Source organism: Kwoniella mangroviensis, assembly GCF_000507465.2.
Source record: "Kwoniella mangroviensis CBS 8507 chromosome 1 map unlocalized Ctg01, whole genome shotgun sequence".
Lineage (NCBI taxonomy): Eukaryota > Fungi > Basidiomycota > Tremellomycetes > Tremellales > Cryptococcaceae > Kwoniella > Kwoniella mangrovensis.
This window is the reverse complement of record NW_027062533.1, coordinates 11,172,739-11,198,544: the sequence shown is the minus strand read 5'-3', so window position 1 is coordinate 11,198,544 and position 25,806 is coordinate 11,172,739. Positions and strand designations below refer to the sequence as shown.

General features: G+C 45.0%; 9 protein-coding genes across 9 annotated transcripts; 4 read left to right on the top strand and 5 right to left on the bottom strand.

The window, feature by feature from the left end:
* Positions 1–170: 170 nt before the first annotated feature.
* I203_104256 (uncharacterized protein) lies at positions 171–1,313 on the bottom strand (the record flags this gene model as incomplete). Its single annotated transcript, XM_019144153.1, has 3 exons — positions 171–392; positions 495–1,059; positions 1,174–1,313. The coding sequence occupies 3 exons, from the start codon at positions 1,311–1,313 to the stop codon at positions 171–173; spliced, it is 927 nt and encodes a 308-aa protein (XP_019007202.1).
* Positions 1,314–1,857: 544 nt separating this feature from the next.
* On the top strand, positions 1,858–4,302 carry I203_104255 (uncharacterized protein; the record flags this gene model as incomplete). Its single annotated transcript, XM_019144154.1, has 7 exons — positions 1,858–1,917; positions 1,988–1,995; positions 2,062–2,519; positions 2,597–2,915; positions 2,983–3,151; positions 3,272–3,809; positions 3,893–4,302. The coding sequence occupies 7 exons, from the start codon at positions 1,858–1,860 to the stop codon at positions 4,300–4,302; spliced, it is 1,962 nt and encodes a 653-aa protein (XP_019007203.1).
* A 205-nt stretch (positions 4,303–4,507) lies between these two features.
* On the bottom strand, positions 4,508–10,109 carry I203_104254 (uncharacterized protein; the record flags this gene model as incomplete). Its single annotated transcript, XM_065517498.1, has 15 exons — positions 4,508–4,803; positions 4,882–5,224; positions 5,288–5,473; positions 5,539–5,827; positions 5,901–6,012; positions 6,075–6,758; positions 6,814–6,941; positions 7,066–7,117; positions 7,172–7,286; positions 7,339–7,354; positions 7,408–7,708; positions 7,775–8,008; positions 8,058–8,147; positions 8,205–8,485; positions 8,554–10,109. The coding sequence occupies 15 exons, from the start codon at positions 10,107–10,109 to the stop codon at positions 4,508–4,510; spliced, it is 4,683 nt and encodes a 1,560-aa protein (XP_065374316.1).
* A 604-nt stretch (positions 10,110–10,713) lies between these two features.
* Positions 10,714–13,300, top strand: I203_104253 (uncharacterized protein; the record flags this gene model as incomplete). The annotated part of the gene is made up of 5 exons (XM_019144156.1): positions 10,714–10,785; positions 10,845–10,888; positions 10,950–11,010; positions 11,071–13,053; positions 13,124–13,300. 5 exons carry the CDS (start codon positions 10,714–10,716, stop codon positions 13,298–13,300), a joined length of 2,337 nt encoding a protein of 778 aa, XP_019007205.1.
* Positions 13,301–13,693: 393 nt separating this feature from the next.
* Positions 13,694–14,512, bottom strand: I203_104252 (uncharacterized protein; the record flags this gene model as incomplete). The annotated part of the gene is made up of 1 exon (XM_019144157.1): positions 13,694–14,512. One exon carries the CDS (start codon positions 14,510–14,512, stop codon positions 13,694–13,696), a length of 819 nt encoding a protein of 272 aa, XP_019007206.1.
* An 833-nt stretch (positions 14,513–15,345) lies between these two features.
* Positions 15,346–16,095, bottom strand: I203_104251 (uncharacterized protein; the record flags this gene model as incomplete). The annotated part of the gene is made up of 2 exons (XM_065517497.1): positions 15,346–15,375; positions 15,478–16,095. 2 exons carry the CDS (start codon positions 16,093–16,095, stop codon positions 15,346–15,348), a joined length of 648 nt encoding a protein of 215 aa, XP_065374315.1.
* Positions 16,096–20,020: 3,925 nt separating this feature from the next.
* On the top strand, positions 20,021–20,660 carry I203_104250 (uncharacterized protein; the record flags this gene model as incomplete). The annotated part of the gene is made up of 4 exons (XM_065517496.1): positions 20,021–20,121; positions 20,249–20,377; positions 20,453–20,519; positions 20,595–20,660. The coding sequence occupies 4 exons, from the start codon at positions 20,021–20,023 to the stop codon at positions 20,658–20,660; spliced, it is 363 nt and encodes a 120-aa protein (XP_065374314.1).
* A 432-nt stretch (positions 20,661–21,092) lies between these two features.
* I203_104249 (uncharacterized protein) lies at positions 21,093–23,009 on the bottom strand (the record flags this gene model as incomplete). Its single annotated transcript, XM_019144160.1, has 8 exons — positions 21,093–21,333; positions 21,422–21,500; positions 21,562–21,615; positions 21,681–21,807; positions 21,885–22,265; positions 22,494–22,626; positions 22,734–22,876; positions 22,959–23,009. 8 exons carry the CDS (start codon positions 23,007–23,009, stop codon positions 21,093–21,095), a joined length of 1,209 nt encoding a protein of 402 aa, XP_019007209.1.
* Positions 23,010–23,305: 296 nt separating this feature from the next.
* Positions 23,306–25,410, top strand: I203_104248 (uncharacterized protein; the record flags this gene model as incomplete). Its single annotated transcript, XM_019144161.1, has 3 exons — positions 23,306–23,707; positions 23,964–24,888; positions 24,983–25,410. The coding sequence occupies 3 exons, from the start codon at positions 23,306–23,308 to the stop codon at positions 25,408–25,410; spliced, it is 1,755 nt and encodes a 584-aa protein (XP_019007210.1).
* Between the last annotated feature and the right edge of the window lie 396 nt (positions 25,411–25,806).

Sequence of the window (25,806 nt, the reverse complement as noted above, 5' to 3'; positions counted from 1 at the left end):
CACGATGCTCAGTGCAAGAAATGCAATCGCAAACAAAGGCATGAGGATATGCTCTAGATATGTAGAATACATAGGTGAATCTATAGTTGGTTTTCAGGAAATACAGCTACACACTTAGATGCCTTGCTCGCCATTGCAATCTACCAAAACGATCATGAGATGACCATAGCCTAATCCTCTTCCTCATCACCTGGTCCACCCTCACCCTCCTCCTCTCTGCCCGCATTTCGGAACAGCCAGTATTTCTGAACGATGAATATCAGATCGAATGTCAGGGACAAAAACGATAATCCCAATTTAGCTGGGTTGGCGATTATACCTTGTGGGTCGTGCGAGATGAATATAGAGGAGATTACCAATTGCGCGAAAGAGAGGACTGAGCCGATTAGGTCCTATATGGAAAATGTGGATCAGCGTTCGTCCATGAATGTCATTTGTAAATCCGTATCCATAGGAATCGATGATTACTAAAGTCTGTTGAAAAGTTCACTCACACAGATGATTTGTCCGATTGCGAAACCCTCTACACTCCTTAATTTCCAATTCAACACTACTTGCGGTATGTATTTCACCGTAGATATGATCAACTTTATAGATGAGACTAGGTATAACCAATCTAACAATTGATATTTCCCTAACCAAACTGATACCGCTGATATACCTGCAGCAGCGAATAAAGCTGCCAGTGCAATTTGACATGGTATAGAGGGTTTAGTAGGTTCGACCGATACCAACGAATCACCTTTAGTCCTGTTATCGTCATCTCCGTTGTGGTGCTGGTGAGGTAGAAGGGGATCCTCCTCTCTTCCATATATACTTGATTTATTGACTTTTCGAGAATACCACCACACCTGACCTAACGTTATGGTAGAAATCAGAAAAGCATGTAAGGAAAATGCTAAATCCGATTTAGATACTTCTGGGAGATGTCCCTCGCCATGTCGTTCTTCGTATTGTCTCCTTGCGATTGGTGAGTAATAGGCTCCCCATGACCAGAGGGTCAAGGCGAGAAAACCTAGGGGATTGAGGTAAATGAAATCAGGAGAGAGACCTGTGGTACTATTGAGTGGAGTCAGCGGAATGATACGTGTATCACAGCTTCGCTGGGTCGGGTTCACTCAAAAGGGGGGCCATAGGTAGAAATTATGGATCTAAATTTGATCGCTAACTCACCGCTTCCTCCTATAGTTCAATATCAATTGAGGGTAGAACGAATATGACCAAGCTATGAAATATGCTACACCGCAGAATGACACCACTCCATTCCAGAATGGGTGATCGGATGCTCTGATGTTGACGTTGGGGATCTCCATGTTGGACGGCAGCTGATCGCTCTATAGTCTATGTGTCTAGATGAGGTCCGAAAGGCAGAGTGATACAGGAATTGAAGCCGTGTTGAGTAGAAAGAAGTTGTCATGTATGTTTGCCGTTACTCGTATCTGCAGAGTGCTCTGCAAACAGAGATGAAATTGGCTCATCAGTGATCTTTCAGGTACGATCAAATGGCGCAATGTGAGGCAATAACCCTGTTTATGTAATCCCAACAACATGGTCTGCAGGCGGTTTAACCTATTTTTAGTCTGGTATCAACAGGCACGGACGCAGATCGAATAATGGCTCAAAGGTTTATATAATAAAATAAAGATGCATCTCATTCGCAGAGAGATGAAAATAGAAATGTCCAAATCCATCCACACTTCATCATCCTTTGATTCGCAATCCCACTTATTCTTTCTTTCCCATCGTCATGAAAAAATCATAGAGTAAACACGACTTGTGAATCCATTCACAGTCTGGATGGAAAAAGCAGTCAACACTTGATATCCTTCCCGACCAGTCTGAAGAGGATCAGGCAACATGGAGACGATAGCCACCCCGGTAGACAAACGGTTCATCCCCATCCCCACTCAGTATCAGGTGAGCTTATTCTCTTCGAGATCTTGCATCCATATGAAGCTCATTCGCTGACTGGCATGTTGTGTTATAGATATACGAGTGTGTTTTACCATCTCACGTCATACGATATGACTCACGCTGACTATATTGCCTGTTCTGTTCCAGCTCATATACTATAGACCCACAATGGCAAATCAAATTCACGATTATATGGACATCCGTCTTAGCGTTCTCTACACTGGTATCAATACCATATTTAATCCATATGTGGAAGATCGGTAGATTATATTCGGGATTATCGATCAACGAATCTCTCGACGAAACAACTTCTCTCTCCCGAATTGAGAAAGAGATTCCTGCGAGGAACGCATCCGCAGAATCGAAAGGTAGAACTTTCCTATCAAGAGGATACATAATATTCCGATCCATTAGTCAAAGTATCACATTATGGACATTACCTATGCCAAGGTTGAAATGGTGGAAAGGTCAAATAGGAGATTGCTGTCGACGAGCCTACTTTACTCTGAGTGTATCGCAAATCTTCTTAGTATCAGCATATATGGTAGCTGTGATATGTTGTTTTGTGATCGGTGCGGAACTTGACCAAAATTCAAATCGACCAGGTAAATATCCTATTCTCAATATACTGTGAATTACCAATTGACATTGCTGATTTAAGTATTATTCATCTTACTTACAGGATTCATCGCCCTATCTCAACTACCGGTGATTATCCTTCTCTCCCTCAAATCACCTCTTCCCCTGCCCATCTTCCTTCCATCATTATCATACGAACACTACAACTTCCTCCATCGATGGGCGGGTCGAACGATGTTCATCTCGGCAACGGTCCATGGGGGGATGTGGATCAACCAATTCATCCGAAATGATGAGATGGATCAGATCAGTAGTGATAAATCCAAACGAGGAATATTATCTTGGACGTTGATGTGTATGATTGTGATTACTTCTCTGAAACCTGTCAGAAGGAAGTGTTACCAGTTATTCTGGATCGCTCAGTGAGTTGTCTCACTATGTAAACGTTCATCTGAGTTGGGTCGGTGCTGACATGTGTGATGACTACAGTGTGATGTTCTTCGTCGGTTTCTTCGCTGCAATTTCTTATCATACTCCCTACAGTAGACCGTGGATATACCCCTGCGCAGCTATATACGGATATGATCTTTTCGTGAGGATGTTGAGATACAGAATCAAAGATGCTACGTTGATTCCTGTAGATGATACTTTGACAATGGTAAGTCAACGATACCACGGGCCATAAGAGACGGTTCTTCGTCCACACGTACATGGAAGTAAAGCTGACATACCCTTGTCTTCCTTTCTCTATCTATCTTTGTCTTATTTGCTATAACAGATCCACATACCAGATTGCGATTCTGGCTGGTTACCTACCCAACACATATTCGTCAGAGTCTTAAAGGGTTCAGGGGTATTCGAATCCCATCCTTTCACTATTACCAATGCTACATCCACCACTGATCGCGGGATTGTACTCTATGCGAAAACATCGGGCGACTGGACTAGGAGGATACATGATTTGGCTAGAGATACTGGCACTTTCGAGGTGGATATGGATGTGGATGACGATCAGATCGTGGAAGAAACCCAAAGATTTTTAGAGAAAGAACAACAGATCATGGAGGGGAATGATAACGATGTGGGCAGTGGATTCGATCATCCTGGAAGGAAAGTCCAGGTTATGATTGATGGGCCGTACGGGGGACTGAAAATCGATTTGGGGCAATATGAGAATATCCTTTTGATTGGAGGTGGAAGTGGGATAACATTCATCCTCGGATCGATTGAGGAATGTATAAGACTCGGACGGAGTAGAAATGGTAATGGACCGAGGCCAAGGAAGGTCGATGTAATCTGGGTAGTAAGAGATATGTGTGAGTGGAGTTCAAACAAGCCGTAGTGTAGGATCAGGTTGAGCTGATTCGTTTTGGTTGAATTGAATGGATGGGTAATGTAGCTACTATTCAAGCGATCTCACCTACTTTAACATACCTCCATGATCAATCCAACAACCTGGGTATAGAATTGCAATACAATTTATACTTGAGTAATCCGCCGAACCCTTTACCTGATGTACCTTCGACATTGCCTGCCACAACGAAATTATCACCTTACAGACCTGAGATCTCACAATTATTGAGACAATCATTACCCATACCAACCTCAACTTCCGATTCCATTCAGCTTGAATCGCATATGACGGAAACCGGGAGCATGAGAAAGGACATAGGAGGTGGTCTAGCTGTGATAGCTTGTGGTCCGGAGGGGATAGTCACAGAAAGTAAAAATGCGATTGCAAATCTCAGTCTGAAAGATAGAGTGATGAGTGGTGGAATAGAATTTCACGGTGAATGTTATAGTTTATAGAATCGTCGACTTTAGATAAACAGCATATGATATGTACACTTGTTCATTTGTATCTGTATTTGTATCTCCTTGTATATTTCATTATCATACGATACCTTATGTATACATACAATAAATGTAATTATCTAAAAGTGACCAGATAATCTTCGAAAGAAAAGTCCGCATGCAACCTACTATCAGATAAAATCAATCAAAAGAGGTAGCTCTACAGATCAATCAAATTAACTTCTTCTTTCTTATCCTCTACATCTACACTTTGATTATGTTTCTGAATTGATTGAACATCCGCTTCTATTTCCATTTTCTCCACAGCTTCACCTTCAGCTTGCTCTTGTTGTTGTAATTCCAATACCTCTCGATGTAAAGTATCTATCAACTTCTTTCCCTTTCTGACATAACACAACAAAGCGGGATTCGCATCATCACCTGTTCGATCTTGCAGCACCTCTGAAGATGGAACTTGAGTGACGGTCTCGTCATTGTATTTAAAGAATGTGTCGGCTACGTGTAATGTGTGAGTCTGAGTAAGACAAAGAAGCACAAATTCAAAGTAAAATAAAGAAGCCTTTCGAGACTCACAATGATCAGGTAACCAACTTTGATAAGTCCAGTAATGTCCCGAACCTGAATTTTTCCCTCTATGCATGAAAACACTAACCAATTCATATTCCCACTCATCCTCTCCAGAAGTTTCGTTGTCGTTCCAGATTTCATCCATACGTGATTTCAATTTTGGTAATGATTCTTGTAAATTCACAATCTCACTTTCGACAGATTGTAATTCTATTTCTAATCCTTTTAGTAGATCCGAAGTAAGATCATCAGATAGTTCCGGTATATCCAATTCAGATTGGTTTGGGTTTTCACTCAATTGACGTAGAGAGGACGTGACGTGTTTGAACGTATCGGGGATCGATAGTGGCTAATATGAATCCAAGCCTAACATCAGTTCCCAGTCTGTCATCATTGAGCATACATCACCCACCTTATGATTTCTCAATTGATGTAATCTAGTTCTGACCCTTACCATCTCCCTAGTCACCTCGATAGCTTCCTCCCTCTTTCTTGGATCAGCACCAACCAAGAATCTACCCATCGACAGAGTCTGACTGAACGGTATATGAGTATTCGTCTTTCTTTCTCGTCCAGTCGAAGGATCATATTGAGATCGCTGGACGACACCGTCAGCTACAACCAACATAGAACGATGATGAACCTGAAGAGATGTTGACCCACCCTCATTTGAATATAAAGCATATCCGGAAACACATCCATCAGATCCATCATATACCCTTTCTTCCCTTCGTATTCTATATCCGCTCCTTTAAGGTACAATTCCGCCAAACAATCCGATAAGTCTTTACCTTCCTCTTCGACACCTATGATAGGATGGACAAATACCGACTCAACGGGTTTCTGAGCTTCGTACGTTATTGATTCTCTCCTTCCTCCTGGTCCACTGGACGATCGTGAGGGTGAAGCAGTTTCATATATGATTTGTTGTTTGTATTTACATGAAAACAAGCTTATGTTCACATAATGTGCAAGTCAGCTATGGACTTTGCTCGCTTGTCATGGAACCGTTCCCGTCGACTGACCTTTGTATCAGATTCGATCCCTTTTGGCCATCTTGATCAGAAGGTTCATTTAGAGCTAGTTCAAGTTGCGATAATACGTTGATTAGAACTTCAGCTGAATCTTGTTGTAGCCCTAAAAGAACGAATGCGATCATCAGCTACAGCATCGCAGATCTCGTAGGGATGCTAACTGACCGAAACGAAGACCTGAACTTAATGTATCCTTCTTAGCTAAATTAGGTCGAGGTGGCAAAGGGGGAGGCACACTTGGTGGATCATATTTCACCTCCTCTTGCTCATGAGGTCCTGGTTGCTGGAAAAACTCTTCCTTCGTTTCTGGGATTGGTGACTTGAGATCTAAATGACCCAGATCCATGGTAGCCGATGGCGAATCAGGTTGCATCGGCTGCGCTTCAACATCGTGAGTATCGGGTCGAGGTACAAGTTCAAAATCATCTATCTCCAAAGGCGACGTAACATGGGTATTCGTCTCATCAGATTTAAGCCTTGTCACTCCTCCTCCGGAAGGACTGGAGGAATCATCTCTATCTTCACTTGCTCTTTTGCCCAAGACCGAAGATTCTCTATCTTCCCTTGCTGTCACGGTTGATGTCGAAGAATCTGCTTGGGCAGGCTTGAGTTCGGGTGAAGAGATAGGAGTGGCCACTTGTGTTGAAGAAGGTGATGGAACATCAGGAATATCGGGTATATCGTCTAACGAGAATTTGGATGTTGTAGCCTGTTCAGGTTGAGGGGGCTCGACGATAGCGTCTACTTCTGGTCGAGTAATCGCTAAATAAGCGAGTTCTTCGTCTGGTCGAACGGAAGGTGATTCGGATTTATACAATTGCAAGAACAGTAGACGAAGTTGTCGAACGACTGCAAGACAGGAGTACATGAGCGTTGCGTGGCTTCTCATTACAGTGGCACTCACATCGTTTCGATCTCTCCTCATCTGCTTTCTTAACTGTGACTGGCCGTGTTTGGTGCTGCTCAAATGAAAGCACAGCATCTCGAAGGGGTTTGATCGAATAAAGATACTGCAAAATGGAATTGAGATAGCTGTGACAGAAGCTGTCAGTTCAGTCCAGATTGGTCAGCGACGAGCTAGACTTACCATGTGTTTCTAGAAATATGTCAGCTTGATACGATCAATATTTGACAAGTTGATTCACAGCTGACCTACCCGATATTGTGCAACCCAACCGGAATGTCTTTCCTAGCAGGAGCTTCAGGTTCTATACCTTCAGATTAGCTTTTGCAGCCGAGTCGAGCCGCGAGATCACACTTACCCCTCGAACCAGTCTGCAAAAATGTCTTGATACCAGGTCTCTCTTGTCCAGGGGCATCAGCTATGATAGATAGGCACTTTCGATAATGGTCTGCTTTTCCAGGGTACTCGTTGACCTAAACAATCTCATTAGCTATTACCGTATCCCCGGAAAGACAAATGACATACGGCCATCTCGTATTGCCTGACATGAAAGTCAGCTTGTTGTCCGATTTGAAGAGAGAAACGAAGACTCACATCAACAGTCCGTCATCGATGGCATCTTCAGGACAATTCAGTGCTGAATAAGCGTCTTGGACGGTCATGAGGGTTTCCCCATTTTTTCCCATGTTTTTCATCAATTCTGATTTCCTATGTCTGCCAATGATCACTAACGCTCTAGAAAGGTTTTGTTTTTCCTGAGCTGAAGAAGCGGACTGCACAGCTTGCTTGTGAAGCTCCAAGATATGAGACTCAGGCGCTTCTTCGCAAGGAACAAAGATGGATTCAGCATACTCGGCTGTGTATCCTATGGCGTGGTACGCTCGTTCAAGGTCATCTACATGTGAATTTGGGTCAGTCAGCTGATAGACTTCCGTGTGACCGTGGTTGGGGTGTTACCGACCTGAACTGTATTTATCTAAAGATCGTTCCAGGGCAACTCTCATTTGTAAGCTCTCCCTTCCATATATCGGAGCTTCAGCGATCTTCTCCAATGCACTCAAATAGCTCGGTGCACCTTCGGCATCACAAGATATCTGTAGACCGTAGGCGATCTCGACAGTCTGTGCTCTATCTTGCTTGGTCACTCCTAGGGTATGCAAGGCACTTTTGACGTTATCACCGTATGGTGTGGTACCTATTCGAAATGTGTCAGCTCGATTCAGTAACTTAGTAGTATGGCTTACCTTTTGGATATTTATCCAATTCGATGATACCTTTCAGGCTGTCTTCGAGTGGAACGGATTGTATGAAAGGTAGTACATTGGCATCCACAGCTAAAAACGCATCGTTGCACTCAGCATGAGAGACATGAAGACCTGTTGATGACTTACTATTACGCTGTTGATAAGCGATCAAGTAGAGTGTAATCTCCACCCATGCTCTTATCATATACTGATCCATCTGTTTCTGTTTCCTCCTATCCTCCTCAGAGGGTTCGTCGCTTACTTTGAAAGGGCCCACTCTCAGTCCATCTTCTTCCTGTTGACATGCGAAACCAATCTGGTATAAAAGATGAGAAGAAGTCATACTTGCTCCAATTTGTTTCTGGAATTTTGGATTATCTAGTTTGACCCAACCCCGCTGACCTTTGAAAAGAGGATTCATCAATAGGCTATATGGGAATAATTCTTATTAATCGTTTCGTTCTATCTTGCTCGGATCACATAAAAGTTGACTCACGTAGTCAGCAGACTCCAGGCTTCACTAACACCATTCGCTCCCCTACCTTCATATCCTATAGCTGGATTACTCATCTTCTCATTGGTGAAAGTCTGTACCAAACCTAGAGGAATCTGACCGGGAACTAGACCTTTATCTACTTTGATCCATAAATCAGATGAATAGCTCAAAAATAATCTTGAAGGACTCTGTGGTTTGTCAAAAGAGGTTAAATTCGGATTTTCTTCATCTTGTAAACCGAAAGTTATATGTGGGAAAACATTCATCTTCTCATCTACTTCCACCCTTTCTATCCTTTTTTCCTCCTTGGAGTCTTCAGTGAGGGTTAAGAAATCATGCAAGTGATGATGAGTTTCCTCAGCCAACAACCTTGAAGTCATGAGATCATTATATTTTTTGTACTCTGCTAATCTATCATCGTACGCTTTATTGTAATCATCCTTATTTTCGAAAAATACATTAGATCGAATCGATATTTCCCATTCTTCCATATTTTGTATAATTGGAGGATCACCTTGTCCAGCCGTGACACGCAGCCAGCCCCAGCAGGTCGTGCAGAAATACCATTCTCCATGACCTTCCTTCTCACCGGGCAGAGCATCCCATACGTCATCTAGCGTTGATATCCTTTCTGAGTCAGGTAAAGATCGCATAGACGCAGTGGATGGTGACGGACTAGGAGGCGCAGCCAATCCAGAGGAAGAAGCTATTGAGTTTGGTCTAGAGGAAGTTAAGTTTTTGTTGGTACCGTTCCATGCTGTTCCTGCTGATGAGGAGGTTTGACCCTGACCTTGAACGTGAGGTTTCTTCGAAGGTTGAGGTAATTCCGTTATATTCGGTTGGACCAGTTCGTGCTCATGTATGATTTGAAGTAGTCGTCTAGGTAGGATACCACGTCCGATCTGGGGTCTGGTGGGCTCATCTGATGCCGTATTTGACGAAGGATCTATATTCATAGGATAGGACTTGACATCCGATTTCCAACTATCAATGTCATTCTTCAGATCCTTCTCACCACCCAAGGTTGTTTGACTATCCTGTAGCAATATCGATGGTGATTCCGGTGGCGGACCCATATCGTCGTCTGACCCAATATGCTCAGCGACTATGCCTGGCGTATATCCTGGGGGATGTTCTTCAGGAGGTTCTATCACTGCTTCCGGAGGTCGATAGGGCGCATGAGGCGCGTCTTCAGCTGATGCCAAAGCAGGAGGGGATGATGGAATAGGTTGAGATGGGGCATGAAGTTGGAAAAAATCCTCTTGGATGATTGGCGTATCCTCTGATTGAGTTGGAATAGGCACCGTACGATATTTTGTTCGAGATGATCCCGGTCCATCTCGCCGATCGGATTTAGGTGATCTGTGGTGTTCAGGTGACCTAGGTCCAGCAGGCCTAGCATGGGATTTGTGAGCCGACGATGAGGGAGATGAAGGATCTGTCAAGGAATGACTCTTATACGTCTGCTGGGTATTCAGTGAGTGGGATCGTGTGGGTGAACGGGGTGACTTAGATCCAGTTGAGGATGTGTGATGGGGGGATTTATCGGCAGTCATGATTGAGCTATGAAGGATTATTCAGCAATGGAATTGACCAGGCCTGAATGTCTCTCACAAGCTTCATATGGTTCGACTCCTCCGTATTCGATGACCTCCAATCTCTTTCTTTGATGAAATACTATATATCTCTAATCTTCCTGGTCTTCCTTCATAAAGCTGTGTGCGACCAGGGACAGGCTGGACTGAATGGGTTGAGGGAACAAAAAGGAGTTGTGGACTCGATGATGGAAAAGAGGTACCTCCGAGACGTCCAGTGTCGGTCCGAGGTGTCTCTATATGCTATGCACTGTGTTATGGTGTCAACAGACTGCCATCATCTTCCTCATTATCATTATGATGATACTGGTTACTTTGGACGATGATGACGAGTGGATCAGCGGTCCAGACCACGTGTATTTGGTTCCGTCAACACCAAAATTCCTAAAATAATGTAGACTGTCAGTAGGCTTCGTCTGCATCAACGAGCTATCATCTGAGATCACCCACAACATCTGCTGTCAACGCATCCACAGCATAGTCGCTTTCAGTCTCGTCAAGAAGTACTGCCGGAAGAGAACTACCTTATTATCCAGCGTGACTTGCGCACAACAATCTTTGGAATATGGCTAAACGAGGAGCTGATAATCAGAAAACTAGAGAGGGTGGTGATTCCGATGAGGAGCAGGTGGAGGATGTGAGTTGTGACCAGTGACCCATCTGCGATCGTTTGCTGACGACCCTTATCGTGATAAGCCTGGTATTCGAGCTGCTCCTCTTGCCCCTGTGGAAGGTAGAGTGTGAGTTGAGTATGCAGCTATCTGAGTTCGATATATCGCTGATGTTTACGAAATTGGACAGAATCCGAGGAATGCCTAAACGAAAGGGACTAGGAGGTGCTGCACCTTCGCCTGCCCCACCTGTATGTTGAAGTGGGAGCTTCCATCTGGATGATTGATTTGCTGATGAAATGCCGCATTAGGCTTCCACCCCAAATCCTGCACCAACAACTTCGTCCTCTTCACCATTCTCAGGATTCTCCTTCGGTTCATCCGCTCCTGCTCCTTCAAACCCATTCGTATTTGGTGGTTCAGCGACACCTGCTCCGCCTACGGCACCAGCATCTACACCAGCCCCTGCATCTTCTAATCCATTTTCAGGATTCTCCTTTGCCAAATCAGCTGCAACTCCATCTGCTCCTGCGACCACTCTCTCGACAGATGCTTCCAAACCCGCTACTCCCGCTTTCGGGTTCGGTGCGAAACCTGCTCAACCCGCTGCTGCGTCTACTACTTCGGATGCTGCTCCTCCGAAGCCTTTCGCCAATTTCTCATTCGGTCAGCCTGCCCCGCCCGCCCCTGCTTCTAACCCAACTGAGAGTCCCCTTCCAGCTCCTTCAGCTCCCAAACCTTTCTCCTTCGGTGCTACTTCGACTCCGTCGGCCTCATCACCCGTCGCCGCCGCTTCCGCATCTACTCCTGCAGCTGCAGCCAAGACTCCAACGTCTGGATCTACATCGACACCAGCGACTAGTACGACAACGAACGGACCTTCACCTTCTCAGCCGACGCCTCCGCCAGAAGGAGAAGTATCCTATTACACCTCTCTTCGTGGCCTGAACAATTCCATCCTCTCTTTCCTCACCTCAACACTTGACCAAGATCAATTCGCGGATCTTTCCGTGATCCTCCCAAGCTTACTCAAGCAGTACGAAACACATCTTGATGAAGCAGCTAAGAAAGCAGGATGGAGACCGGAAGGTACGAAAGCTCCCGCAAGTGTAAATGTGGAGTCGAGCAAATCTGTCAATGGTACAACACCAAGCACATTCAAGATGCCTGCTGCTCCTCCAGCAGGAGGGTTCTCGCTTCCCAAAGCACCTACTGCTAATCCTTCATCCTCGACACCATCTTTCGGTGGTTTCACACCGACTGCTACACCTGGTGCGCCTTCTTCAAGCTTCACTTTTGGTGGAGCGAAAGCACCTGCTGCTGCCACCCCACCAACAGCAGATACTCCTAAGAAGCCTTCAGCGGAAGTGACGAAGCTTGTTGAAGATGTGATTTCCGGCAAGGCAGATGAAGAGAAGAAAGAAGCTCCCAAGCCATTCACATTTGGAGCAACTTCGTCAACGTCTACCCCTGATAGTAAGAAGACCACATCGTTATTCTCATTCGCACCTTCAGGACCCTTACATCCACCTACACCAGAAAGTAAGACGTTCTCACCATCAGGAACTCTCGAGAATGCTACTCCGGCCAAATTAGGTAAATTTGGTCCCGGCGGATCTCAACCTCAATTAGCATTTGGAGGAGCGAAATCCTCTCCTGGTGGTCAAGCTACTCCTGGAACTCCAGCTGCCAACAAGCCTTCAAGTTTTGGATTTGGGTTCGGAACTTCTTCGTCAACTATTGCTCCTCCTCCCGCTTCGGGTGGAGCGACATTCAGCTTCGGCAGTTCATCGAGTACCCCCGCTGCTGCGCCTACTTCTGCGTCAACAGCATCGACATTTTCGTTCGGTTCTAACTCTTCTACTGCACCGAAACCAGCTACAACCGCTCCTTCATTCTCATTCGGCAACTCGACTTCTACTCCTGCTGGGACTAGTACTCCATCATTCTCTTTCGGGGCTAAACCAGCTGCTACTTCCACAACAACGCCATCATCTGGATTCTCCTTTGCGCCCTACACGCCCAAACCTGCTGGTGATGCTGAAGGTGTGGCGGCGGAAGGAAATGCAGACTTACCTCCTGAAAATGCCGAACCTAGTAAGAATCTAGCTGAGACTACCGGTGCAGGTGAAGAAGATGAGGATACGATCGTTGAGCAGAGAGGTAAATTGAATAAGCTGGAAAGTGGGGAATTCAAGTTGCAAGGGTTGGGACAATTCAAATTGAAGAGAAGTAAAGATGGTAAGAAGAGGAGATTGTTAATGAGGACGGATGGCAGTGGAAATGTTATTCTGGTATGTCCCTTTTCAACCTTGTGTGAGCAGAGCATAGTATGCTGATTGGCTGAGATGGCGCGTGAAATAGAATATGTCGGTGAACAGCTCGTTCAACCCCACGGTCGATGGGCCACATGTGAAATTCCTAGGATTCGATAATGATGGTAAACCGGTACCTTTCGCGTTGAGGGTGAAGAATGCAGAAGTGGCCAAGAAGATTCAAGACGAGTTACAGAAGGAAGTTGATGCGATCAAGAGCGAATAGATGGATCCGGGCAGTTAGTTGAATGTTCAATATTGACGATTGAGAACGACGACAAGAAAAGAAAAGGATACAAGCGATATCCACAATATTCACCTATAAATACGGTATATGACCATAAGTCTCTTTCTTGGTTATCTCATGCTTTTGTATACTATGCTCTCGTCAAAATACGTTTACCATTAGAACAATGTCAACCATATGCATATATTTATCATATGCGCTAAATACAGGCGATATTTGTATACAAGAACCTTGGATGTTCAGATACTACGCGAACGCAATTTCTGGTGTACGATTAAGTTTCGTTTCTGGATTCCCACAGAGGTGACTGAGGTCGATAATTCACATGCGTGGCTCGTTCGCTCTTGCAGCGAGATACTCCATCGGTAGATCTCAAGGTTTCAGGTGTGACGTCTCCACTTCCCCTGCCCAGGGTGTGCCAGCGAGAGTCCTTCGAGGAGGAAGACCTCCTTGATAGTTATCACTGGTCGATTTGAAGCCGATGCTGGATCCATCGATGGGCTGAATCATCGCATGACCACACTGAAATTGAAATTCTCTTGGTTGATTCTCGTTTCGGAGGTATCGGTCTTTGAAATCGTAGTCTGGATCAGTGATTTGTCCTGGTCGAAAATTTAAATCGGCCGTAGATGTGTTTAGAGTGTATCTGAAAATTCTCGATTGATCTCCTTGAGCAATGAGTTCAGCATGAGTGGCTTGATCCAACTGCAAGTCACCCGCCATGGTGGTTTCCCACTGGGTGTCTGACAAGGGGCGGTGACAGCTTGTGGTAGCAGTAGTGATGTTGAGCGCAGCTTTGTAGCTTTCTGCAGGTACGAAATTTTTTGTGTGACAACCTCGCAGATCGTCATCGACCGTTTCTCCGTAAAGACCTTTCCATATTCTGTGCCACCTATCACCTTGAGTCTGAGCGTATGTGGAGAATCTTAGATCATCTTGTTGTTTAGGTGTAGCCTCCCAAGCGGTGGTGACATTGATGTCTTCCATCGGGGAAAACTCCCGAACGTGGATGTACAAGTCTCTGTGCCACTGGTCGTCCACTACTTCCTCTCCATTCTCGTCAACAACAGGGTAGCCCTCGGTATCCGATACGGGCTCAGAGTGTACCACGTCCAACTCATGCGGTACAGCTTGTACCATTGACAGCTGCGAATAGCAATTGGAACCTGGTCTAGCTGTTACGAAAGACATTTTAGATGAGCGTGGGCAGGTAAATATCAATTGGGAGTACGTTGCAGGAATACAGTATTAGTGAGGATCTTGTGGGAAAGAATGCGAATAGAATCAGGTAGTCTTATCGATCTTCTTTCCGTGTGCAGGGCTTAGACATGAGCTTTTATCTCTTCCGTCGATCTGAGGTCCAGCTCTCTTACTTCACTGATAGCGAAAATTAGAATTTCTTTTGATTATGAAGTAGGAGAAAGGTTAACCCTGTCTTCTTGAGCTGTTACTTTCTGAAGAGCTCCACCTTCGAGTCCGAGAACGCTTCCTACAAGACATCATTCAACCGATCTTGCTTATGCCGTTCCCTTTCAAATCTTTTAACTCTCAGGTCTTCGAATAAAGTCATCAGGAAGAGAAGGAAGGCCGCAAGGCTATACAGACCAAGGAACTGCCAATGCGATGACTCCGGTATCCACAACCATAACATTTGAAGATGCCAGAATTCACAAGGACAGTATCCCCCTTCTCTGAACATGGCTCCAGCTTTATCAAGCCGGTGTCCAGCTTCTGTTTCTGCTTCGAGACTGATAGGCATCATGAGTACAGTCAGGATAGGAAGGGGTCGTAAGCTTGCAGTGTACAGGATAGTTTTCTATCATTATTGTTAGTTCGGGTTGCCAGTTGTTACATGATCCCAATCACAAACAATGGGACAGCAGTGCATATTTCGATTCATTTGCAAAGCTATACATGAATTTTAGATATCCCTGTTCGAATAGATTGATCTCTTTCTCCGATGCCCAAGCGAAAGACGACTCCGGGAGGCATAAGTCATATAAGCATGAACATGAGCGCCATGCCTAGAACCTAGATGCAACTAGTGGTCCGTGCTGCAAGGACGATACGACGGATAATGGATATCGAAAAGTGATAATTTTCAGTAAGCTGATAGAGTTGAGATATAAGCTGACGATGAGCACTCACGGAATTACCATCTCCACTTCTGTATAACAAGGGGCTCCCTCTCGCATACGTTTGTGAGGGAATACCCCTACTTCTTTGAAAGATTTACAAGATCTAAAACCTGTACTTTGTCCATCTTGAGGCTGGGTGACAGCATGCCCAATTTCGAAGCGGAACATCCGGTTGTGAGTTTTATAGTCCTGTGGCGAATTACCAAGACTCGCTTCAGATAGATCAACCGAAGGATCGAATTTCTTGAGGCTGGAGTTCTGAGCTTCGGCTGCGGAGATGAATAAGGCTGTATGAGCGCTGGGATTCATGTCAATATATCCGGCAGTGCAAGACACTTCCTCGCTTTGTGTACCAGTGCTGGCGGGATTGTCGACAGTGATCTGACAAAGATGACTTGCTTCAGGAACGAAAATACCAATTGATGGTCTGTTCGTAGCATTATCATCGGTGGTTCGCCCATAGATGCCTTTCCAGACTCTTTGGCGCCCATCATGCAGTCGAGCGGAAGATTTGATGTCCAACACCTCATCATTGCTGTCCTTAAGATTAGACCTATCGGCAGAAGTGATAGAAACCTCGACAGTCCGTCTGATGCAGTTGGTTCCAGGATTATGTGTGGTGATTTGGGAAGTCATATTTCTGTTGAGCGTCTCATCAATCTAGGAAAGCAAAAATGCTTGAGCACCAAGGCTATACATGCGACAAAAAGTCGACGTCTTTTATGCTCTGAACGGTACGTGAGTGATATGCCTGACTTCTTGCTGACTTACTGGATGTGTACGTAGCACCGCGTGCTACAGAAGACCTCGACAAAGGTTGTCATCACTACTATTTCTTTGGCCGCGCGGGCTCCTTTGTCCACCAAATCCCCGTTGGGAATGTCCAAGTCGAAGATGTCGTTTTGTGTGATCTCATCTTCTGTTTTCTCGTCCCTAGACGCTGAAGTTTGTCCCGTTTACTTTGCTATCTTCGTATTTCGCAAACACTTTGAAGTCCAGGCCTAGGAAATGCTTCTGCACAGCCTTCAGCTTAGACCAAGGTGAAGACAGTCTTCGGCGAGGTAATATCGAAGCCTCGATGAACGGAGGAGATGAAATCACCACTGAAGAGAACGATTCGCATTGTACTTGTCGTTAGGTGTTCTTTGGATGATGCAGTATCATGGACTGGACGGGCTTTGCAAGATTGAGACAGTTATCTACTACGGCAGACAGTTACCATCGTTATCCAGCGATGTACTCTTGAACTGCCCATTTCAGTGTGAGGAGTTAATCCTATCCTCGTGAAGATCTTGATGATTGTGCTTTGATGATTGCAGTTCTTTGAGTGCTATGTCTTTGTTGTGAAGGAACCAACGCACAGACCGTTGATTGTGGCAGTCGGTGTGTACTGTACTGTATATTCTCGTCCGTGCGCAATGTCCTGATGATCAAAATCAATCTGTCATTTCCTTCTTCCTCACCGCTCTGTTCAGGCTATGTATATTCTGAAGATATCCATGTTTTCCTCTTCTCCTGTTTCTTCTCAATCTCCGACGTTCCCACTACCTACCGAATCATCCCTATCTCCAGTAATTCTCATTGTTCCATGACAGCATGCAACAATCAAAAGCGTTTTCTTTGCCCAGAAGGAGGAGTGCGTCTAGAATGTTTGAGAACAGAGTGACTCATAGTATTTAACTTCTTCCTTCCTTTCCTCACACGGGTATTCTTCTGGTTTTTGCAAGGTATCGCAATGTACCATTTGGCTTCCTTTCGAACATTGACCACAATCATTGATATTTTTTATGAGATGAACTACTGATATACATCCTACGACAACAGGAGATTGTCAGCCGCATCGCGTCTTTCGCCGATACTCCCACCCAAGCAACCTTGATGAGGGTATCTTCCTTATTCAACGATACCACTCCTCTCTTCTTATATCGAGAAATCACTTTCTATAGAAGATCCTCCTACAAGTTTTTCCAAGATTGTGCAGAAGACTTCGACATTCTCGAACGTAAACTCGCCTATTGTCAAATCACCAAGATCATCATTTTCGCTGATCTTCCTTCGCCTCGATTTTACCTTCATGCAAGAGATCTATACGATGTCTTCAAAGGTATGGGATCACCTTCCTTGATATTTCCTCAAGTGGAAAAGATCATTTTTACCGCTTGTTCGATCACTATAATGACAAGCATCAAATCTCCCATCCTTTCCTCGAAATCCTTCCAAAGTTAACCCAGCCCAGTAACATGTGTATCACCTGTCCGATCTTCACAACAGCCGATTGTTCGGATTACATACGAGCATTTGGATCTCGTCCGCCACAGGAAGATCCAATGTTTGGTGTTCGCTGTTTCACATATCTTGGAAATTGAGTGATCCCGCATCAAGTCTCGGAGCTTTGTTCCCTTCTTCAAAGCTCGGTACATTTCCTCACTCTACATCGAGTAGGAAAAAATCTTAGACTTCCCAGCTACTTCCCGATGACGAAAGCCTTCTTCAGATCGTGCGCTTGTGAGGGAGAATGGTATGAAGCCAATCCGATAGAATGCCAATCTCATACCAGACGAGCGGGTAGGAAAGATCAATTATTAGCTTTAATCTATGGAATGACAAAAGATCGTTCCATCAGAGCTTCCCGAGGCTTAGAAGATCTGAGGCAAACTATCACACTGGTAAATCCTGTGTTATGGAGAGATAACAGAAGTGCGAGAGAGAAAATCGGGGATTGGCTGACTGCTTCAATCAGAGGGTGGAGAAGAGAGGATATTAGGCTGGAAGGCTGGGAGGAGTCTGAGCTTTGTACTTGCTGTCAAAGCAGGGAGGGCTTTTAGAATGTATGAAATGTGAGTCTGCCCAGATTTTCGTCAATCTTGAACTCGACTAATGATGTAATTTCCTCGAAATCTGCTGTAGCTGTTCGTGCTGAATCGACTGGACATTCAAGTTTCCCGTTTTCCCATGCCTACAATCCAATTTTCCCATGAATGTCATCCACCCCACATGAGCTTCTATATCATAATGTTTCGCTCTTTATATATCTCTGTCAGTCACCAATCCATCATGCACATACATGCATTGCCGTATAAAATCACATTGAACGATTCGCCTCAAACCCAAGCAGCCATGCCACATACATATTGCGGTATGAAATTTGATTCCGCTCGATCGCATCGAAAAATCTTTCAAAGGTAAAGATGATTTTCAGTCCTTTCCTTCTTTCTCTTTCCTCTTCTTTCACATGCAATATAGGTTCACAAATCTCAGTATCATCTTTCATCTATACAGCTGATGCATATCGCCCAGTGAATCGACGTTGCTAGACTTATCAGTCCTTGTTTGAGGGTCGTCAGTGGACTCTTACCATGACTTCCCATAGTTTGGACAAACATTTCTTTCGATGGATTAAATCACCATGTATACCTATACGTTCACTCCTTCAGCTCAAGCTACACCAGACATAGTGATACACTCTACATCTCTGGTACGCTCACGAAAACCAGTCTGACTATCATTTTATGCTCGTTGTTACCATTCAAGCAATCTGCTCGCCGTTTACACATCCTTTGTGAACCGGAAGTATATCACCTCGACTAGAGCTCTTTTGATACGTTATAGTATCGGTACCGACTACAGCAGGTCTAGAGTACTGGTCTGATGCTACAGATATGTATCTCTCTCCTTTCTTTAGCACACTCGACTTTCATACCCCTCCTAATCAGCTCACTCTCGCTTAGCATGGTTGTCACCCCGCCATATACATGATTCGAACAAACACCTCGTCAGTCCCAAGGGGAGTTCTAGACTGTATGAGTGTAGTAACCCCGAAGTAAAAGGGTCTGATCAGGATGATAGAAAGGAAAGGAAGAATGATCGGTCATGGAACGTCGTATGTCTATTAGTGACTTCGCTACCCGAATAATCTCAGTTCGATCCAAAATCGAATCGATTCCATGTCCAGAATTATCTTTTACCACCCGATACTTCCAGGTTAGGATCGCGAGTTATAACGGAGTTTGTTCGGTCTAGTTCGAATTAGAAAGGGAGTGAGTAAGAAGTTTCAAGTACCGCTTCTCATCCAACTCCGAATTATGTCAACTGCTCCGCCAACTTGTCATCGTCACGTACAGTGTACTTGTTTGTCGTCGCTGCACCATACGTACCTCTGCAGCAAGTCTAGGTGGTGTGTACAGCATCTTAACAACTCGTCACGTTACGATTATCATGAAAAGAAAAGAGAAACGAAGCAAGAGGCGCTTTAAACGTAAAGTCTAAAACCTCAGCTTGATCATCTTTGTTGAAGTACCGCAAAGTCAGTCAGTCATACACCTATATAACGTCAGAAAACGACGGTATCATTCGTCAGTAAAGGCGAAAACCCCAAGGAGATCACTCTCATAAAAAGAAAAAGATAAACAGAAAATACCCATACCGCGAATATCCCAACTAAGACCAAATAATACCACATCAATTTCGATATTATACCTACTGACACCACTTGATTACCCTGACCGAACACACTAAACCTCACAAAATCACTGATCAGGTCATATCCGTTCTGAATCTAAAAATGCTGAATTTCGGTCAAAATGGCGGTGGAGTGCAGATGGAGATGGCAAATCTGAAAGCTGCACCAGTGTTGAATCCGAATTACGGTATGGTGATAAAGTAGTGAGTTTGAGTTGCAACTTAGGACTGAAGTTCAGTTGTCTACTTGACACTCATCTTACTGAGCTCTCATTATTGACACGTGGCCGGGCACTGACCGGACGATCGATACTGACTTTGACTAATTTAGTCTAGATTGCCTGAATCGTCTAGCAGACTACCTGCTAAGTCGAGGAGCCACAGGGTTGGCACCATGGTTGATGGAGGTGCAGTGGTTATTGACTTCCTTACAGAAGAGGACGTATCACAGAATGCCATTGTAAGTGAATATCCCAAACATGGACTACATCTCGTATATTCCTTGATGCAGCTGACATCAGACAACGGCTCGCAGAACACCAGTAGAGAGAACTTCGATCATATCGTTTGCGTCTTACTGGCGTAGGAGGACTGAACCACCAGTGAGTGTCATCGCTCGAGAAGCATTGTTCTTTCTATATTTCCTGGATCAAATGCTGAACCCGCTGTGATCTCAGTATTTGATGGGTAGACCTGAAGCTCAGCTGGTCTTGATAGCATTAACGGAATTTGCAATGCATTAAACGATGGATATTGCGCATGGCCAGATCCTTGAAAGGAGAGACAGAGAGAGAGAGACATAATGACCACAACCACTAAAAGAGAAAAAACGGGGGAATACTCCCCATGAGTGTCATAGATCAATTGATATAAATGGTTTGAATTCTTTGTATGTTATATATAAGCTGGAACTATTCATAATGTAAAATGATGCCATGCGTGACTACCTGCAGCAGACAGTAATGATAACGTAGCATCTCTTCTCGTAATGTATGTATGCGAATCTATCGAGGTATCCAGAGCGAATCTTCTTGCGCCATCCCAACATTCTTGTTCTTTCATAAGGAGTGTTTTGAGAGCTTAGAGGAATGTTCCTAGACTGTATAACCCGAAAGAATGAAAAAGAGGTGCATCAGTCATATTGTCCATGGGCTTGACTGTCGACTGGCATTATACTATACACGAGAAGAAGAAGATGGAAGGGAAGTATACACTATTCCCACCAATACTGCCGACAAGGCGACTACGACACCACTTCCGATCAAAGTGGAAGAAGACCATTTGAAGGAATTCGAGCTGGAACTGGTCTTCTTCCGCAACTTCTTAGGTTTGGATCTGGCGGTAGAAGATATACGAGATAAAGGAGTGGAGTAAGAGCGAGAAGAAAAGGATAGTACTAACCCCATTTGTTTGAGACTGTAGTAGTACATTATCAGTTTCAAATGTATAAGTTTCAAATGTATAAGTGAAAATAATCGAGAAAAGAGATGAAGTGGACACTAACCCTCGGATGTAGAATGCATCCAAAGCCTTTTCGACTTCTGCTTCATTACCGACAGGTACACTGTCGAGAGTGAAAGTGGCTATTAGAAGGCGTCATAAGCGATTACTGCAGGGTAGGCATTCACACATTTGATAGCTCACCGGCAGTAGAGGACGATCCCTGATCCAGTGTCAAGGTCATTTTACCGTAATGATCTGCTCAATCATGTCGACTTGTCAGCTGGGATTCTGACTTATGTCCGTTTTTTTAAAGAGCTTACCTGAGGGCCAGCTTGGACTTCGGACTTGCCAAGTCTGCACTAATTTCTTGGGAGCTTCTACCGAGATGATCTTTCCTCTGACATTACCACCGAAAAGTTCGTACGGAGCATCGGGCGTGAGGTTGATCTACACAATAATCCGTCAGTTTGATGGGCTTACACCATAATCATTGAGGACTGATAGCAACAGCTAAAGACACTTACCTTAGCAGCTGATCGACTCCACATAGGCACCTTGTTCTCATCCGTCAACAGACCCCATAGATCTTCCGCCGACGCTTGCAAATCCGCTTTTTGCTCTACCGTCACCGTCTTTCCTACATCCTTCTTCGTCTCCTCCACTTTCTTTTCCGCTTCTACTGGTTTCGCAGGTGGTGCAGGGGAATATGAGGATGAGCCTGGTTGAGGGGTTGAAGTGCCTGATGGTGCGGGAGAATCATCTGCGGATGGGTTACCGTAGGCTGCTAAGAGTTCGGCTCGGAAAGTGTTGAGTTTGGAAGTGAGGACAGGAGGGAAAGAGGATTTGATATGGGATAGGAGTTCTGATGAAGGTCCGGACGAGGCGGAGGTGATACGCCATTCAAACTGTGATGAATAAATGATCAGCACAGAAAAAACGAAAGATAAGGCGCATTCCAAGTTGCCCAATGATGAGGCGTAAATTTAATGCGCAGGTGGATTAGGAGAGGGGGGATGGGTAGGTTAGAAAGGTGATGTGAATCCGAACAAGATTGGGTAATGGGGCGAAATAGCTGGGTTTTGAGGATAGTGTAGCGGCAATTTTGATAAGATGGAGAGCACATCAATACTTACAACGTAGTCTGACAAACCATCGATAGCTTCATGGCTGACCTCCGGTATCTTCAAGGTACCTTCGACATCACTGCCATCTCCAGCTTTACCCGTCCATTTGGCTTCTACCTCCAGGTCGTAAATCGTAAGTAGTCTAAGAAGCAGCGTGCATTAGCCAGAAGCAGATACATATACCGATCGTACGCCGGGTGAGAATTACACTTCACCGTTTCGGGCTCTTGCATTATAAATTCCACTCACTTTCCTTTACGTTGACCCAAATCACAATCACCCGAAACGCTTGTAACCTCTACAATCTCAGCCGAAGCAGGTCCATGCTCGACTTTCAAACCTGGCAAGGACTTCTTCACCCAGTCATGTGCGAAGGGAGCGCAATTCTTGTTCTATATACACCAACCAAGCATGTCAATAACGTCTATAGGGGAGCTAGTCGAAAGTTGAAAGACAGAAAGCGAAGGGACATACCCTCCAGTGGTAAGTTTGCTGATAAGCGGTCAAAGGTTTTGGTTCTCCCATTTTGGGTTTCTAATAGACTTGTATGCTGACCTGGTATAGTGATTATATGCAGGATCTAGAAGGCAGGTGCAAGATATAACAGGATGAAATATGAGATATGGGATGGACCTTGTTCCCAACGAGTAATGACGATGAGATTCCAGAAAGATCCAGAGTCACGTGATCTTTGTCTACAGCCAGCGACCACTTGCACGTACACGTATGGAAACAATAATTCAGCTTGTCAATCCTCTCTCTGTTCGTCTCTCAGTCTTGATGCTGCTGGTAAGCATCCTGGAACATACTATTGAAACACCATGTCTTTTGCGACCATCATCCAGGATCGGCGCAAAGCGCCTCCGACGGACAGAGAAGTAATCGACCTATGGTTACTGCCCCTTGAGCAGGAGGGTGACCTAGATGCAGAGGAAGAAGTTGTGCAGCAGGGGTTCTCAGCGACAGTGAGATTACTATTCAAACCTACAGGTACCAGATACGACCTTCTTTCCTTCAGAGGTAAAATATTTGATATCAAAAACCTTAGAGTATACGATCAAGATGTGAACGGCGATAGAAGCTATGCCAATAGCAATTATCACCATGTCATAAGGAACTGGATGCAAGCCCTCAAAGGCGAAGGTTCAACTCTATCTGGAGCCGCTGGGCTCAGACGACCAGATGGAGCAATGGTTGCTCATACTGTGTTTGACGGATCTCATGTGAGTGAACAGCCAGGATATCGGTTATACGTCCCTCAGCATCGTCTGTAATGTTTCGGTTCAGGTGGGGTAATCTGGATATGGAAGGTTAAGTGGCATCGCCAGATGTGGTGCTCTACTCCTGAATTCGATGGACTTATACGAGCCATGGAGATGATGACAAAATACGTTTATGGTACTGGGTCATGGTGTGGCCCAATCGGGTGTTGTGTGACCTTACTCATGGATCACCTTGCTGATCATGATTGCAACTTAGTCTTCTGCTGTTCGACAGGCACTCCCTATAGACCAGACTGCTGTATCCAATTCTTCTACCACCTCATTACTCCGAAAATTGCATCTGAAACCTAACGAGACGCTCTACGCTACCACATCTCTCGTCTGCGAGGTGAAACCTCATGGTCAACCGAGTATCATTGGCCTCGCTCAGATGCTTTCCTACCTCGTGGCATCTTACGAGGTCTCAGGGACTTGGCTCGGGTTATATGTCAGGGGTAGAAACTTCCTTCGAGCAATTCTCATTGACAAATCCTCAGTCTTGATCGAAGTGGCGAATGGAGATATCGCTGGTCAACAATATGATGTGGATCAATTGTTCGCTTTACCAGAGATCAAGTTATTACCTAGCACAATAGGAGACTTGCACAAAGTCGATAGGGCCGGTATAAACGATCTTTGGCAAGTCCTCTCGCTGTCGTTGGATATTCTCGTTACTCAATCACTGCATTCTCGCCTAATTCCCATCAAACGGCCTGACCGTAGTGGATTCACCGAATTCTTACACGTCTGTTTGGACGATATCACCAAGCCTGAAGTCATCACCAAATTGGCTGCTCTCGCCCGAGGGTTCCACAAAACTCCTAAGTCTGAGACGAATAAAGGAGAATCTGGTGGCGGTGATGGGGGATCGGGTGGTCAAGGTGCTAGAGGATCGGGAGGTCGAGGTGCCAGAAGCCCGGGTGGTCGAGGTGCTAGAAGATCAGGTGGTCGAGGGACTAGAGGATCGGGCGGTCGAGGTGCCAGAGGATCGGCTGGTGGTGCTGTACCATCTGAGGGACTCGCCAACGAGGAGTTGAGGAGCGAAAATCGCAGTACGGACAGCGAAATCGACGATGAATCTGTCGGTTCTGGACTAGGCGACGGAATTTCGAAGGCTGTGGAGATGCCAGGGGAGTACGAAGGTAAGCTTGTCGATCATGTTGTTCTCCCTTCAAACAGAATCATGTATATCATACTATGGCCTTGTTGGCTTGCTGATATTAGTGGGCATCGCAGATTCAGTCAATGCGGTCTCTCCTTCAAACGCCAATTCGCCTATCGCCGAGTCTTCCTCATCTACCCTTTTCGCTCATGCGCAAATCAGGTCTGATTTTACGTCGAAGGTGCAATCACTCATGCTCGACGGGTTGTCGACACACGCGACCCTCTCCGACTACCAAGCGACTACCGTTCATATCGAAAGATTGGACAATGGATTCTTCGAAGATGATCTACCTGACCAAGAACCTGAAATCGATATGGCAGCGGACGAAGATGATGAAGACAATGCGGCTCAAGGCGAAGGATGGGCCAAGTTTCTCTTGGCTAGGGCGTATCTGAGAAAAACTGGGGTCAGGTTCTTCACGGTCACGAGCCAAGTGATGACGTCGCTGATCAGCGAGGCTCAAGACTCGATCCATACATCCCCGCATCAGCCTGTTTAGCATTTTCGCAACATTTCATTCAACCTGTGCATATATCGTCAACTGTATACAAGTCGGCCCTCGCTTGGGATTGTATAAGTCCTGGACCCAGCAGTGTTACGAAGACCTTTCATGTCGTATATATCTTTAGTCACCCAATCATCAATCCGCCAACACAAACATGAAAACACAAGGTGAGGCTGAAACTGGAGAAATAACATACCTTTCGCACCTATCCTTTCACCTGTTAGAGATTTCTTAGAAACAATGGTATATAGCCTACAAGGTACAATTATCATCTGATCCCCAGATTCCTATACTTTCCCCGAATTCCTGTAGGTTACTATTCTATCATTCAGGAATTATTCACCACTGACAAACGTCGTGTAATCATTAGTGTACTGTCTATCCACTTGC